Source organism: Meles meles, chromosome 1 (genome assembly GCF_922984935.1).
Source record: "Meles meles chromosome 1, mMelMel3.1 paternal haplotype, whole genome shotgun sequence".
In the NCBI taxonomy this organism is placed as follows: domain Eukaryota; kingdom Metazoa; phylum Chordata; class Mammalia; order Carnivora; family Mustelidae; genus Meles; species Meles meles.
In genome coordinates this window covers 109,563,322-109,580,395 of record NC_060066.1, presented here as the reverse complement: position 1 = coordinate 109,580,395, position 17,074 = coordinate 109,563,322, and the positions used below count along the sequence as shown (strand labels likewise).

At 44.0% G+C, this 17,074-nt stretch overlaps 1 protein-coding gene across 2 annotated transcripts; it reads right to left on the bottom strand.

Moving 5' to 3' along the window:
• Positions 1 to 1,518: 1,518 nt before the first annotated feature.
• Positions 1,519 to 8,587, bottom strand: ENSA (endosulfine alpha). Of its 2 annotated transcripts, XM_046018807.1 has the most exons (4): positions 8,378 to 8,576; positions 6,562 to 6,687; positions 5,137 to 5,303; positions 1,519 to 2,287 (listed from the first exon to the last, which is right to left on the bottom strand). In XM_046018807.1, the coding sequence occupies exons 1-4, from the start codon at positions 8,432 to 8,434 to the stop codon at positions 2,272 to 2,274; spliced, it is 366 nt and encodes a 121-aa protein (XP_045874763.1). In that variant the 5' UTR covers positions 8,435 to 8,576; the 3' UTR covers positions 1,519 to 2,271. The 2 variants fall into 2 exon arrangements, with proteins under 2 accessions (XP_045874763.1, XP_045874774.1); XM_046018818.1 differs by lacking the exon at positions 6,562 to 6,687 and having other exon boundaries at positions 8,378 to 8,587.
• Between the last annotated feature and the right edge of the window lie 8,487 nt (positions 8,588 to 17,074).

The window sequence follows — 17,074 nt, the reverse complement described above, 5'->3', positions numbered from 1 at the left end:
CCTAGATATAAGGTGCCTGGATGGCTCACTTGGTTGAGCATCTCAGCTCAGGTCTTGATCTCAGAGTCCTGAGTTCAAGCCCAGCATTGGGAACCCATGCCCAGCATGGAGCCTACTTAAAAAAAAAAAAAAAAAAAAAAGCCTAGATACTATCTCAAGCTCTTCAGTGAACTAACTTTGCCACCTTATAAGTAATTTATCTTTTTACTTCCACTTCTTTATCTGTATTAAAAATGAAACTGCACTGAATGATCCCACATACAAGCCTGACTGATCTCACTCCCCAGCTGTATCCACCTGGCAAACATACACTAGAGATGGCATGCTCAAAAAGAAGTCATGGGACTGGTTTAAGGGGAATAGGGATGAGAAGACTCGCTAACACTACCACAGTAAACATTCTACAGTGTGTGTGTGTGTGTGTGTGTGTGTGTCTCCTAGCTTTGAGTTTATAATTCTGATGTAGTATGTGAACTTCTGTGTAACTTTTCTTCCACAAAGACAATAAACCCCACAAAGGCAGGGAATGTTTTTAATGCATCTCCATACCACTAGCTTACTCAGAAAGGCCAGTGGTTGGGAGGCATCACAATCCCCTGGCTAAATCAGGAGAGAACAAGTCAGTAACATCCTGAGTAGCTGAACGTATTTGGAAAACTTCTGATTAAGGAGAAAGAATGAGTTAGATACTGAGAACAACATTCCTAGTCCAGTTTGGAAGTATCCTTCCCCCTCAGTGAGCTCGAGAGTTTTCTGGAATATCTAGGTCTATTGGACCTTGTTTATCTTCCTTGGTGCATACTCATTTGAGAAGCCAATCATATTTGGGAAAATATACTCTCCTACTCAAAGCTGGGTAAAATGGGCAAGTAGACTACCACATGTGAATGTTGTGTGTGTCAGGGAGACAGATGTGAGTTTTTTGGTATTGTTCTTTTCTACAATACATTCATAAGCAGTTTTTAAATTCTTTTTATTTTTTTTTTTTAATTCTTAAAGTGGCAGGATTCTGCCATGCTTGGGAGGTGGTGAGGAAAGGAGTCACTCTGCCCCCCACTGGCCACAAGCAGAAAGGCTTGAGTTCTTTTTGGCTTATTACTAGAGGTCACATTTCTCCTTCACAGACAGAACTTATGAAAGAATGGAAGACTGAAAAGGGAAAAGGGAGAATGGGCTTTTCTTTTTTGCTTAACCTGAACTAAGCTCTAGGTGTTATAAACTATTTAGATCAAATTCTTCATTTTGTGAGCCAAAACCTGAGGCTGATGCATCTTCTACATTAGCTACAGAAACAAAAGGACAGATAGGAGTCAGGGAAAGTCCAGATCTATATGCTAACATCCCTAATTCCCTCTTCCTAAGTGATGTAAGCAGGGAGCCCAGTCGTATCCCATATTAAGGGCCCCTATTCCTTAGAACTCAAGGCCCCACACCAGCTTCTCCCCTGAATGGTGTCTTCAGTTTCATTTTCTTCCCTTTTCCCAAACCCCAATAAAACACACCAACTGCTTCAGAATATTTCTGGGTTGTGTTTTTTTGTGGGTCGTCTTTTTTTTTTTTATTTCAAATACTGAAAAAGTCTCCTGGGCTCTGTGGGACTCCCCACGCTCATGGCCCCCTTTCCCCACACTCACTGCCCTTCTCCCCACAGCAAATCTATTTCAAGGACAACACTTTTTTCAGTGAACAGTTAACATTAACTGTGTTCTCAGCTTGCTCTGCAGAATCAGAGGAGCTGTTTCCATCTGTCATATATAGATGGACAGTTTTTTTTTTTTTATCTGACACCAGATCCCCAGCCACATCCAAGCAAACAAGGCATTTTCCTACAGAGCTGAATTAGAACTCCTCATCTGGAGTCTAGGCATTCCTCCCCCTCATACCCATCCCACACCAGCCACATGGTTAGGAAGGATAGTCAGGAATGTTTTTATCAACTCCAAGCCCTATTTCATATCCCCCACAAATTTCCCACCCCACCCTCTCAAACACCACACCCACACGCCCCACCCCCTCCCATCCCCGCCAGGATTTCACTGAGATTTCTCCCAACAGTTATTTGGAAAAAAGGTAAAACAAAAAAGGTTCAGGGTCTTGGTGCTCAGCCCAAGGGGCTCCATGCGCTGGGACACCGACGGGCAGGGGCTTCTGCCTCTCCAGCCCGCACCCGAGCCACCTCCTGACCCCTGGCTGCAAAAGCAGGGAGGGGCAGGAGCCAGCACAGGACCCAGGAGGGCAGCGTCTCAGGATCTGGCGGAGCCCCAGGCAACATCATTCAACTTGGCCACTGCGGACGAACACAGAAGAAGAAAAAGAAAACACTGTCAAGTAATAGGGGAAAAAACCCGATGTTCCATCCCAGTCCCTACCCCATGATTCTTCCATACTTAACAATCATTAGGCTACTGGGCACAAGCCTGAATCCAATCCACTGAGAGTTGAAGACAGACAGAGACAGAGGAGAGAGGTAAGGAGAGGGAGAAGGGAGAGGGGAAAGGGAGAAAGAGGACGGAGAAGAGGGAGAGAGATGGAGAGAAGGGGAGAAAGTGAGAAAAGGGGAGGGGAGAGAGACAGAGGGGGAGAGAACTTCAGGTTTTTTCTATCCACAAAACAAAGTGTTCTCCATCTTTCTGGAAATACCCATGAAAGCAATACAGAAAATTCTTTAGACAAGATCAAAATAACTCGAGGGGTGCAGGAAATTAAGCTGCCTGGCTTAGGGCAGACTTGGTTTCACAGGCATGGCACAGCCAGCCGCAGCAGCAGAGGCTAATGGGGACACACACACAGTGACGAGGAGGGGACCAGCATGGAAGCCGGGGCCTGGCAATACACATGTTGTTCTGAGTGGATTTAATAATCTAGGTTTAATTGAAGTGATTTGGATTTGAATTTGGGAATGACCCTTGGGAATGATGTATTTCATACTGTGGAAACAGGTGGCAAATACACAATGTGTATTGCTCGTTTCTTTGTTTTCTTAGCCTTGAAGATGACCAGGTACAGAGAGCAAGCAAGACCAACAGTTTCTGATTTCCCTATTTCTTTTGTTCCTTCCTAAAAAAACAGACTCGTGACTCAGTCTTGAGGATTCAGATGACCAATAGGGAAGGCAGCTTGGACAGAAAAGAAAAAAGTACAAAATTCGAGAGGATCAGAGATGAAGAAAACGTACAAAATTATATATATATTTATATATATAATAACATGACATATCTATGTACAACATGGCTGCAACAGTTGAGGAAACTATACAAGGATGTTCGGCAATTTCCCCTTCCCACACGGACTTTAGACTAAGGAAGACAGCATGAGGAATGGAGCAAGAAACACAAAAATTATATACAATTACAAGTGACAGTCAAAGGAGTCTGGGGGCCAGGGAATCCAGGGATCCTGCTCTCTCCATTCCTTCCTCACCAACTCCCTCCTATCCAATCTGAGCGACAGCCAGAAAAGTGAATGGCCAGTCAGGAAAGAAGTATACACACTTGCCATCACCCCACATGCGCATCAGCAAGTTCATGGTCATTCTCATCAGGCCAAAGGTTTGGGGTATCAGAATTTATGAGGTGAGAGGGCAAGAGAGGATTACAGAATCTTGCTCTCCTGAACAGTTGGTTCTTTCCCTGGCCCCTTTCTGTGCTAACTAGCAGTAGGATTCGGGCGAAGTTAAGTAGGTTGAAGGTGCTGGCCACCAGCACCACTCTCCCCCACCTGCTCATGAGTCTGCACTGCTGCTACTCATCCCACAGGGGCTGAATTACCTACCTCTAGGATGGCAGAGCTTTCTCTCTTCCTGATCACCTTCCCCCACCACCTTCCTCCCAGGTGAATCATCCCCTAAGAACCTGCTGCTCTAGCCTGGCCACAGTTCCAAGGCCTGGAGGCTGGCTTCAGCTTGTCCCTTTTTTTCTGTTCTCCCTAACAACACACACCTGGCATCTGACTACATCTGAAACGTGGGACTCCACCACATATGTGTGACGAGCATGTGTCCTCAGGCTCACAGCTGGGCTGCCACAGCAGGTTTTTGTAGCAAAGATCCAGACTGGAGGCCAGGAGAGTGGGTGGGGCCAGAGGCAAGAAGCTTCCATAGCAGCTAGCTTCTTAGAACTTTTTCCTTGACCCTTAAGACCATGATACTTCTGAGGCCTCCTTGACTGAATTTGTACCTCCCAAATCTCAATGTCCTCTCTCTGCATGCAGTCCCCAAATGGTTCCCCTCTGGGGGCTTAGCCACAGGTCTTCCTCATTTAGTTTTACAAAAGTAGCAAAGACTTTTTTTTCAGCTGGCAGTTAAATGAATTTTAAATTTGAATCAATCCTATCTATATCCACTTCTGTTACAGATGAGGAAATAGAAATCCATAGAGGTTAAATGACTTGACCAAGTTTACATACCAGTTTTTCTCAGAGGGCAACTAGAACCCACATATCTTAACTCCAAACCCAGTGCTCTTTCCACCACCCCTACTTGCAAAAGCAACATGCTGGAAGAGAGAGAGAAGGTACCCATTTCATGTAAATGATGTGCTCCAATCTTTACATTATGTAAGAGCCAGGGCCAACTGTCAGAGACTCTCTGAGTAAGAGAGGTTAAGTGGGCACTGCAGTTTTAGGCAAGCAAACCACGTTTTCTTTTTGAGGATTCTCTAAACCTGCCATAATGGAAACACGAAGAAATAGCAGCCTAAGGGAAAAAACACTTAGAAGCACAGAAAACAGATCTCATTCACTTTTCCAGCTGTCAGGTTAGCCTCTGGATGTAAACCTACCGAATTATTCCCAAGACTTAGCCAATTTTGGGATAGTCTCTTCCAAAAGGAAAAATCACATCTCCCCAGTTTCTCATACAAAAGAAAAAAGAGCATTTGCAGCAAGATCCAATCCTAGTCTCTCACTCTTGGGTCCCTACCTGGGCTACAGTGAGGGTCTGGAAATCTCAATTTAATCAAAGAAATGAACTCAGAACCCCTTTCCAACCCATATCACCTTCTTAGCAGCCTCCAGCAGAATCACAGTCATTTCTGGCTAGCAAGCTGAGAAGAGCTAACTAGGCACTCATTCCATCCCTGCTTATGATATATAAAAGTCCAGTGGGTGAGGAAGGGGACAGAGGGGGGCCCAGGTTACCCCGCAAGCTTGCTGGTGACGAGCGAGGACTTTCTCTGGGGAAGATCCTGTGGGGTGGGGATGTGGTCACCAGTCACGAGGTTCTTGTCTGGTCCTGCACTTGGCAGCTGCTTATTCTTCATCTTGGCTTTGGCCATGTTGTAGTCTCCTGAGTCAAAGTACTTTTGCTAAGAGACAAGAGGGATGTTTTAAGTGAGTGAGGAACTCTGGCCTACCTCAAAAGCAAGGAGACTCACATCCATTATAAAACCTCATCATCTTAGATCTTTCCAGTCTTCCTTGATTAACCTCATGCACACAGAGTTTAGCATTAAGTACATGTACTATGTCTTCTCCCCTTTGTGTTCTGACATTTTCAGGTATGTAAGTAGTTTCCTTGCTACAGTATAGATTTTAGGAGTTAAGAGATAGCCCTTACATCCTTTATACACCCATCAGTACTGTATGGTTCAACCAAATTACTGACTATTCATAAAGGCTTACTGAGGACCGGTCAGTGTCCCAACGATCTAGTGCCAAGGATATAAATAATAAGATATCAAGAAGCATCGATCTGGCAACCTCAAGTCAACAATCTCAAAATTAGAAATGATTCCCTCAGACCATGAATAGAAACTGGGCTTGTTCATGAGGATAATGTACTTTTCCTCTGACTCCCACTGCTCCCACACATGTTCCATGGCTGTGACAGCCTGCCCACGCCTGCCTTGCCTACGGCAAGGTAAACTGCAAATCAGCATCACATCATCATCTGTGACTAAGACTCAATAACTAGGATTCTCCACAGGGAATCTGTTTTACTGTCCATTTCATCCATACCTAGGAATACACTCCAGTCTAATGACTTATAATCCCTCAGTTGGTTTTAGGTACCTCTGGGGACAGAGAAACCTGATTAGGAGCTACATGGCTATGAAGGCGCACCCTCCCTTGGTGAGGAGGGCTACCTTGGATGAAAAAATGTCTCTTGAGGGAATATAGTTAATGACTGGTACTAATTTCAAGGGTCTGAAGAAATCTATTCATTTCAAGTTGGAGAAGTCTAGAGAACAGATGGTTTGATCTTTTTTGAAATCATGCACCCTAAAATTCAGCTCTCATCTTAAAAAGTACAGTCCTAAAACTCCCACCATCTAAACACACATATGCCTGGCGAAGTCAGCATTTCAGTTTCTAATGTCCTTCTTTCCCTCAATCCCCTAATGCCCCTACACCCAAATGTTTCAACATTAAGCCTTAATATCCTGTATGATACCATATCAGGGATTTATAATCATTTGCCTTGCTCTTTACAAGTTTCTAATTGCTCTCTACTACTGCCCAACAACAAAACCTCCAGATAAGCATTTAGGAGAAGCTCTACAGTTCTCATCCCAAAAGCCCCCTTTGGCTCCAAATAAGAGGATAAGAGATTGTGTCCCATACCCCTTTCTGGAGTCTCTTCATGAGGAAGTCAGAGCCTCCAGGCTTTTGTCCTAGGCTTGGATATTTGGCCTTTAGCTTTGCCTCCTCAGCTCTCTCAGGGAGAATACCTTCTTTCTCCTGTGTGTCCTGGGGGAAACAAATGGGCCAATTATATTAAAAACTGAGAAGCAACTGCTTCTAACATCTAATAACTTTTATACTATTAACTTTTCCTAGTGATCCACCTCTTGTAAACACTGTTTCTGTTCTACTCCCAAATAAAGCTAGAACTTTGTTCAAATCCATGAAGTTCAAGATGACTTGAATTGTATTGTGAGGAAACCCAGCACCCCCCGCCCACCCGCAGCCAAACCAGCTGCTTCTCACACTACACCTAAGGAACCACCCCATCCTGGGAGTATTGGATTAAAGATAACAGCTAAACAAAATACTTCAATCAAGAGCAAACTATAGCTCATTCAGCATAGAAGCTAGGGAGGACAAAGAGAGAAAAGAGCTAACCAGGGCTTCTGGTAAGCCAAGATGAATAGGAAAGTTCCCTGGCTGTCCCTAACACGCAGTATAGGTCAAACATAAAATTAAATGGGATAATTCTACTGAGATGTTCTCTCTTCCAGAGTCTAAGGTAGTCATCTGATGAGTCTCTCTATGGAGGAGACTAGAGTTATGTGGCCTCCAAAAATCTCCACCTTAATAATGGAACAACATCGCTTCAGCATTTCCATAAATATTAGGTAGGAAGGTGACAGGTAAACAGAGATGAAAATGACACTATTTTTAAGCTCAGGAAAATTAAGATATAGGAGGTTCACTAGTACTTACTCACAGTTGTTGCCAAAAAGTCAACACTTCCCAAGTAGGGCAAGTGATGGAAGTTTGGGGAACATGCCAAGAGCATTCAATTGTCTGCAGGAGGGTCACACTGTTATTACTCTCCTGCTTTTTGTGAGCCCCGATGCTCTTTTCTTTGGTGGCTTTTCACAAGGACCTAAAGCCAAATTTGTGGCTCTTTTCATGCAATTATATTCCCTTCCCTTGACAATCCGGTAGTTATAACCAGCTGCCTTTCACGAACCTCTGAGCCCCGTAATAAATGTTGTAAGTCAAATACAAGCCCCAAGAAGAGATTTACTTTGGGTATTTTCTTCAGAGAATTGTGGGTGAACTAAGTTCCACCGCCCTGGAAGTCGGGGTGGTGGTGCAAAGAGGGTGGCGTCTCTCTTGTCACGACTCTTTTGGTGTCTTTTCTAGGTTTAACCTCCATTATTCTGTATGGAACTCTAGTCCTCTTCAAGCCTATTCGTTCCTGACTTGAGGGTGGGAAACCGGCCATCCCCAACCGTCAAAATAGTTCTCTCGAGAAAGTTACCACCTTAAACTAGCCATAATAATTACTTCTCTCTTTTCGGTGCCGATCTTTTAAACGTCTTTACCTCCACCTCTAGCTTTCTGATGCGAGGCCCTGGCCCGGGTTGTTGGGTCATTTACCCTTCCCAGTACCACCAGCCTCCTTTCATTCACCCAGTGTTTCCAAACACCCGCCCCGTGCCCACGCTTGGCCAATGATAGCACAGCTTCAATAAGTAGAGCGGTAGGCCTATTGGCCAATCAGGAAGAGCAAGGCACTGACTAACAATGGGTCCAACCAATCAGCGCCAGAGCTGCAAGCTGTGTTGAAGCTCACCCGGCGTGATGCAAGTAGTGGCCAACCCCTGTAGAGCCTGAGACCATGGCGACCAATCCGCACTGGTGGGAGACCGTCTCCCGCCCCTCACAGTCGCCCCCGGCTCGCCCGCCCGCACCCCCTCCATTTCACCTGCTTCTCCTCGCCGGTCTCCTCCGCAGGGTTCTCCTCTTCTTGTTTCTGGGACATGGCGGGACCAGGATTGTGGAGTGTAGGGGGCCCGGGAAGTCAACCGGAGAAGGGAGGGGGAGGGGAAACGGGGACAACCTGCGCTGCTGCTTCGGCTCCTGTCACTAGGGTTGCTCAGTCAAAATGGCGGCCCTTGCCTGTGACGTTGTGTCCGCCCCTTCCAATGGGAGCCAATGAGAGTGGGGTAGCTGGGACAATGACGTAACGATCTACCAATAGTCACTGGCTAAAGGTGGGTTCTTTGGAGGCGACAGGCAAGCTGGAACACCAATCTGGAATGAGAGTGAGACCCAAGGACCAATTGGAAGCCCGTGGGGGATTCTAGGGGCGGCGCTGCTAGCCTTGGCATTTTGCTCCTTTGGGGGGACCAGATTTCCTTCAGCCCTAGCACTCGGTGCACGGAGGGCTTTGCTGGGGTTCAAACTGGAGAACGGAAGGATGGAGACCTTTTACTTTCAGATGGAGGGATTAAGTTTTGCGCAGTGTTAGCAGAAAATCATCAATCTCCAGAAAATAATTTGGAGGTCAGAGTGCACCTTAAGTTGGTACTGATCACTATTGCAGATGTACTTAGCGTGTGGAACGGAGAGACTGGGACCCCCAAACCAAGTTGTCTTGTACAGATGGCTTTACGTTCCATGATTTAACTCATCTGTACAGTTTTATACTTGTTCAAGGTCAGCCCACGGAGAATAAGTTCTTGAAATGGAAAGCACAGTTCTAGGTACATGGTAAACATTTAGTAAATAGAGTTAACACTAGTTAACGTATCCTGCGTCACAGTTCAACAGTATTTGAGTGTTTGTGTGTAGATGGTAATGTATATACATACAGAGTAAGACAGTCCCTGCCCTTAGAAAGCTTAGTTTAGTGGGCATGAGGGGAGGGTTTTCACAGTGTGCCAGGTGTAGCCTAAATCCCCAAGACGAGATTTTAGAAACGTCTTACTGGAGCCTTGGTCCACAGTTTTATATTAAAAACAAACATTAGTTTAAGACTGATAACACTGCAAAAATTTATACTAAAATTTAATTTTCCAGGCAGCTTCTTGTGACAGTCTTGGGGCTATCTGCTCATTTTTCTGTATAATTAGGTGTACTTCTGGAAAAATCTGGAAGCACTGTAAATTATAGATTATTATAGAAGGCAAAATCTGGTAAGCATTGAAATAAAAGTGTAAAAGTGCTTATAGGGGTTCAAAGGAAGACTAATTCAGTTTAGATTCTGCACCCCCAGCCCCCAAAAAGACTTCATGAAGGAGGTGGTATTTGAAATAAGTTTTTTTTGTTTTTGTTTTTAAAGAGAGAATGTGGTGGGTGGGGAAGAGGCAGAGAGAGAATCTTAATCCAGCTCCATACCAGTGCAGAGCCTGAAGTGTGTTTGGGGCGGGGGGGGGGGGGGGGAGGCTCCATCCCATTACTCCAAGATCATGATTGGAACCAAAATCAAAAGCTGGACCCTTAGCCAACTGAGCCACTCAGGCACCCCAGAAATAAGTTTTAAAGAATTTAGCAGTTTGCTGGGTAAAGATGAAGGCAAGAAGGGTATTCTAGGTACAGGGCTCAAAATGAAGGCCAGAAAAACAGAATTGAATGCAGATATGTAGGGCTTTAAATGCCAGGATAAGGAACTTGTGAATAATTTAGTAAGCCATCTGAGACATTTAAGATTTTTAGGCCAGAGAGTTGCAGATCAGAACTGCCCTTTAGGAAGATTAATGTGGAGGTAATGAATAAAAATAATTCAAAATTCCAGGCAGAAAGACACCAGAGACCTGGCCCTCTAGCCAGGAGTGTACTGCAATATTCTAGGTGGGAGATAATTGGGATTTAAACTAGAGAGTGCAGTGCTCGCTTCGGCAGCACATATACTAAACTAGAGAGTGTAGAAAACTGTGAATCTAACTGAGAAAGTCTTTGGCAATGGAGTATTTGGGATTAACAGCTGAATGCATAGAGGGAATTAGGACCCCATGTGCTTCAGGATTACTACAGAAACAATAAATTCAAGAAGAAGGGTGCCTGGGTGGCTCAGTCATTAAGCAAGCATCTGCCTTTGGCTCAGATCATGATCCCAGGGTCCTGGGATCGAGTCCCACATCAAGCTCCCTGCTTGGTGGGAAGCCTGCTTCTTCCTCTCCCACTCCCCCTGCTTGTGTTCCCTCTCTCACTGTGTCTCTCTTGTCAAATAAATAAAATCTTAAAAAAAAATTCAAGAAGAGGAGTCAATGTGGGAATGGAATTGGAAATAGACATAAAATGAGGTATTTCATTTTGACTTTTTAAATCCAGTGGGCCATTTTGTGGAAATATCCAGGCAATGAAGCCTTTATAGATAAAGACCTCTGAGATCTCCTCCAGAGCTAAAAATTTAGAGGTCTAGGAAATATAGACCTAGAGTTTGGGAGAAAAGTAGAAGGTAATTATGAATAAAACTTCTTCACATAAATGTAAATAAAGTTGTGGAAGCAGATGAGATCACCAAAGGAGAAAGAGATAAAGAGCCCCAAGATGGAAACCTGGGCAAAAGTTGGCAAGAGACACAGACACACAAGATCAAGGGGTGAGGAGAAGAACGAGGAGAAAAGTGACAGAGAAATTAAAGATGGAGAGGACAGGGGCACCTGGGTGGCTCAGCTGGTTAAGCATTCAAGTCTTGATTTCACTTGGGTTATGATCTTGGGGTCCTGGAATCAGGCCCTGCATCACCCCCAACTTCCGCTGAGCTCTGTGCTTGGCAGGGGCTCTGCTTGAAGATTCTTTCTCTCCCTCTCCCTCTGCCCCTCCCCACAGCTTGTGTGTGTGTGTGCGCGTGCGTGCGCATGTGCTCTCCCTTTCTCTCTAGAGTGAATAAATAAATCTTAAAAAAAATATGGTGGGGACAAAACTACTTGCATGTGGTTAAAGAGTGAGGAAGTGGTAACAGTATTGAACAGTAAGGCAAAGAAGGGAATCAGAGCAACGAATTGAAGAGGGAGTAGTAGAGGATTTTCTTTTTTGGAAAACAGTAAAGATTCAATGTTTTGGAACATTTGATTTTCTTTTTTGGAAAACAGTAAAGATTCAATGTTTTGGAACATTTGGAAAACAGTAAAGATTCATGTTTTCAGAAAAGGCAAGGGTCTAACAGAGAAACTAAAAATGTAATTATCCGATTTAAAGAGGAGATAATGAAAGAATTAAAGTCTCAGAGGAGATCATTAGATCAAGAGGGAGAGAGGCAGACAGGCTGGAGGGGAAATGCGCAGAGAGATCTTGAAGTAGCTAAACATTTAGGGAAGTCACACTGAATGGCCTTGCTCTCTAAGATCGATCTTTGGAGAATAAAAAGGATGGAAGGATGGGATAGAGAATCTAGGGAAAATGGGGGTAGAAACAGCACTATAGAAAATAGCAATGGTTCAAAACAGCAAGAAAGATCTGAGATTGGATGGGTATGCATTTGTAATAGTCCTAATCACCGGGGCTTTGGTCAATAACTCCTGACTGCCTTGGAATGGAGAAAACAGACATCCTGTTAACAAGAGCAAAGAACTGCAAAAGAAGGAGCCATGGAGGGAGGACAATGAGGAAGTCTAGACTGCTTTGTTGGTTTGTTGGTCATCTAGGCTTTTCAGGAAAGACAGAATAGAAAGGAGATGAAGAACTGGCCATGACACAGATGAAGCTCAGATTTGGTGGGAATGAGACAGGAGGAGGCAGAAGAGTAAGAGATTGCAGTGAGAGGGGAATTTCACTGTGTATCTAAGAAGGTGGAGAAATTATAGGTTATGATGAGCTCTAGCCTATAATTACAATTGATGGCAGATATGGCATGGCTATAAAGTCACTGACTTTGATGTGATCAAGTAAATGTGAGGTCACAAATGTGGAAGTCTCAGAGCATAATCATAGGGAAGGAGGTTAGGATGGGGTAACTGTGACCTCTATGTTGAGAATGAGCTATAGGTCTCCAACACATATATGTTATTTAAATACATAAGGCACCACATTGTAATACCTACAATATTAGGTAAATATCTATGACACTTACCAAATAAGTTGTATTTGTGTTTATTTTTTATTTATTTTTAAATTTTTTTTTATTTATTTGACACAGAGAGAGAGAGATCCTAAGTAGTCAGAGAGGCAGGAAGAGAGAGAGGGGGAAGCAGTCTCCCTGAGGAGCAGAGAGCACGATATAGGGCTCGATCCCAGGACGCCGAGATCATGACCTGAGCGGAAGGCAGAGGCTTTAACCCACTGAGCCACCCAGGCACCCTGGTATTTGTAAGTGTTTAAAAGAACATCTCTGGCTGAGCTGGTAAAGGAATGTTTCAGACAAGGTAGAACCTAAACTGGGACCATAAGGATGAATAGGTTAGAGATTGGTATGCAGCAGGAGGGAGGAAAGGAAGACAATTAGACAATTTAGAGGACCTCCTTATCTTATAAAAGATTAGAGGGTAAATGAGGACAATGGGAAAGGGAGAAAGAAACTATAGCAAGAGTAACAACTTCCTAGAGGAAGAGAGATCCTATTAGCCCAATCTGTATTTTTGAAAAACTCCCCAATGAGAGTCTACAGATAAGGCTGATCTGGGAACCTGTGTAGAAACAGCAAGACACAAAGCTGTTTAGGTCGCTGGGGTCCTGAGGAGATTAGTAAGTCATGCCAAAATTTGGTGTTTCATGAAGACAAAGGGGAACCCAATTTCAAGCAGGAAAATGGTACTGTTATTTTTTTTTAAAGGTGGCATTATGAACTTAATATTTAATTTATTAAGATTTTATTTATTTAATTTTAAAAAAGATTTTATTTTATTTATTTATGAGAGGCACAGAGAGAGAGTGAGAGGCAGAGGCAGAGGGAGAAGAAGTCTTCCCGCTGAGCAGAGAGCCTGATGTGGGACTTGATCCCGGGACCCTGGGATCATGACCTGAGCTGAAGGCAGATGCTTAACTATCTGAGCCACTCAGGCACCCTATTTATTTAATTGACACAGAGAGAGAGGGAACACAAGCAGGGGGAGTGGGAGAGGAGAAGCAAGCTTCCCAGTGAGTAGGGAGCCTGATGTGGGGCTTGATCCCAGGACCCCGGGATCATACCTGAGCCAAAGGCAGACGCCTAACAACTGAGGTACCCTGGTACCCCAAGAAAACGGTATTGTTAGACTTGGGATTTGGAAAGATTTAACTGTGGTAGCTGTGTGGAGAGTGGTCTGGAGGGAGGCGGGAGACCAGCTGGACCTCTGACTATGGTAGCCCAGGCAAGACTTGAGAGGCCTGATCAAAGACAGAGGCCATGTGAACAGAGAGGAGCTAAAGAGACAAAGGATATTGGATGTGGGGAATAAAGATGAGGAGAGAACCAAGGTTGAATCCCAGGTTCATGAGTGAAGTGCCATTTACAGAAAAGCAAGAAGAGCAAATTGGAGGAAAGGAGTAGGGAGAGAAGGGAACTTTAACTTATCTTTCAGGTTTTTTTTCTTACCTATGTCTGAATTTTTCAAGTTCAGGACCTAAATCTGTTCACAGAGTATGAGATGGGATATCTGGGAATAACACTAAAATTTGTCAGTGCTTTAGCTACATGCTACAGAAGAATGGCCAATAAAAAGAAGTGAGACTGCTGACATATCTTGGTTTAAGACCTATGCTGTTTGTGCCCTCTGATCAGCCAAACTGTGAATAACAGGAAATTAACCAAGCTACATCCTCTCCTTGCCTCCTTTACAAACTTACGTACTTAGAATGGGCCTGAAGTGTAGCTTAAGGAAAAGTACTGATCAGAATAGTACAGTGTTAAAGAAAAAAAATTTTTTTTTAAAGATTTTATTATCTGACAGAGAGAGTGAGAGAGCACAAGCAGGAGGAGCAGCAGGCAGAGGGAGAGGGAGAAGCAGGCTCCCACGGAGCAGGGAGCCTAATGTGGGGCTCAATCCCAGGATCATGACCTGAGTTGAAGGCAGATGCTTAACGGACTGAGCCACCCAGGCATTCCCTTTGCTCATTTCAAAGTCTTTTATAATTTTTTCCCTGAAAACAAAAAAGCCTCTCTTTTCATAAATACCTCATCTTGGCCTTCCATTCCATTGAAGTTCCATTGAAGTTGCATTAAAGTGCCAAGACGTTACCCAGAAGATACCAAAATCAGTTATCAGTTGCCATTTTAAATTTGGATTATCACATTAACTTTAACTAACAGCTACAATGTGAAATATTGGCCCAGGGAAGGCCTTAAAGAAAATCACAGAAAAGGAAGAAAATGTACCTAGTGTCAGCTCCTGGTAGTGGCTTTCTCTTTGTTGTAGTTTTTGTATTTAAAAGAGTCTTCAGCAGAAAGGGGACAATTATAACCCCAAAGAATGGATCACTAATGAAACTTAATGTGCTATCTAAGACTTGTGAGGAAGTGGAGCAAAGGGCTTTCAACCTTAAAAGGCTGTCAGCAGAGGTGGTGGGTAAAGAGGTAGGAGGCTGGAGCAGGAGAAAGAAGGTTTATTTTTATTTTTATCTGGGGGAGAGGGAGAGCAAGAGAAAGCAAGGGAAGAGCAGAGGAAGGAGTAGACTCCCCCCTGAGCAGGGAGTCCAACACAGGGATTGATCCCAGCCCTGGGATCATGAGCCTGAGCTGAAGGCAGACACTTAACTGAGTCCAGGCACATGAAAGAGAAAAGCTTAAGAAGAGTATCGCTGTTGGGTTTCTTGGGCAGCCAAGCAGGTAGATTCTCTTTCTTCAAACCTCTGTTTTCCTTCCCTCCTCATCCTCATTCCCTCTTCTTCTTTCCCTCTTCCATTCTCCTCTTCTTTTTTTAGATGTCTGGACCTCTCCTTTCCAACTTCTTTTCCTCCATTAAGCTTTTTCCATTTATCTGAGAAACACTGTTAAGGTAAAACTGGTCAGTGCTGTTAGAAGTTACCCTCAGAGGGTAGTAACTGGGAGGGAGCACAAGGCCAGTTTCTGAAGTGCTTGTAATGTTCTGTTTCATAATCTTGGTGCTGGTTACATGGGTGTGTTCAGTTTGTGAAAACGGAGCTGTACACTTATTACACGTGTACTTTTCTGTAAGTATATTTCAGTAGAAGTCTTAAGCTAAAGCAAAACAAACACCCCCCCCCGGCCCCCGCTGCTTGTTTCACTTGTTTCAGCTAAGTGACTGGATAATAAAAGGGGGTACAGAGGAGTGTACAAAATGATCTGCACATTTTTGCCCACAGTCACCAGCCACTGTTTCCAAGGTCTCATGATTCCAGTTTGGGCTTATTGACAAGGGGCAGTGGCAGTACTAATGGAAAAACACAGGGGCGCCTGGGTGGCTCAGTCAGTTAAGTGTCTACCTTCGGCTCAGGTCCTGATCTTGGAGTCCCAGGATCAAGTGTCCCATCAGGCTCCCTGCTCAGCGGGGAGTCTGCTTCTCCCTCTCCTGCCTTCTTCTCCCCCTGCTTGTGCTCTCTCTCAAATAAATAAAATCTTAAAGAAAAAAAAGAAAAAAGTACAGCATAGGGAATATAGTCAGTATCTTGTAATAACGTTGTATGGTGACACATGCTGACCACACTTATGGTAATGAGCACCGTGTAATGCATAGAGTTGTTGAATCACTGTGTTCACCTGAAACTAATATACATTTATGACAACTACACTTCAATCAAAAAAGTCATCTTTTTTTTTAAAGATTGTGTTTTTTTTTATTTTGGGGGGGGGGGTACCAAGGGAGGGAGAGAGGGAGAGAAGCAGAACTCTGGGCTGAGCCTGGAGTCAGACTCGGGGCTCAACCCCAGGACTCTGAGACCATGACCAGAGCTGAAACCGAGTCAGATGCCCAGGTGACTGACCCACTCAGACACCCCCCAAAATCATCTATTTTTAAAACATGTCTTGTATTGCCAAGAGCATTTTAAAATAAGTATTTGCTCAGTTTTTAAAATGTTCATGATGTTCTTAAGAATCTGGGGTGCCAGGGTGGCTCAGTAGGTTAAGCACTGGCTCTTGATTTTGGCTCAGGTCATGATCTCAGGGTCCTGGGATCAAGCCTGATGTTGGGCTCTGCACTCAGCAGGTAGTGGTCTCCGGATTCTCCCTCTCCTTCTCCCTCTGCCTCTCCCTACTGCTCTCTCTTCTCTCTCTCTCAAATAAGGAAACCTTAAAAAAAGAATCCATTCAGCTATTCTACCTTCTGTACTTTTCCCTCTTTGATCATAACCATCTCTCCCACACCCAAAAGGAAGTTTAATTTAGTTTTTTTTTTTTTAAGATTTATTTATTTGAGTGAGTGAGAGAGAGTGAAAATGGGGGTCAGGAGGAGCACAGGGAGAGGGAGAAACCCAAGCAGATGATGCACTGAGTTCAGAGCCTGACACAGGGCTCCATCTCACAACCCATGAGGTCATGACTGGTGCTAAAACCAGTCTGACGCTTAACCTACATGCACCTCTAATTTAGTTTAATATAAATCAGTTTAACCTAAGTTATCTAAGAACTTCTTGGCCTCCACCTGGAGTTTAAGAAAAGCTGAGGTGAGAGAGCTGGGGAGAAATTTTTGTTTTTAATTTTAGATTAACTCAGAAATATTTTGAGGTATTATGACTTTAAATATCCAGAAATCTTTGAAGAAGTACTCAACATGTGAGTGGGAGGAATTTCAACATCTCTGAAACT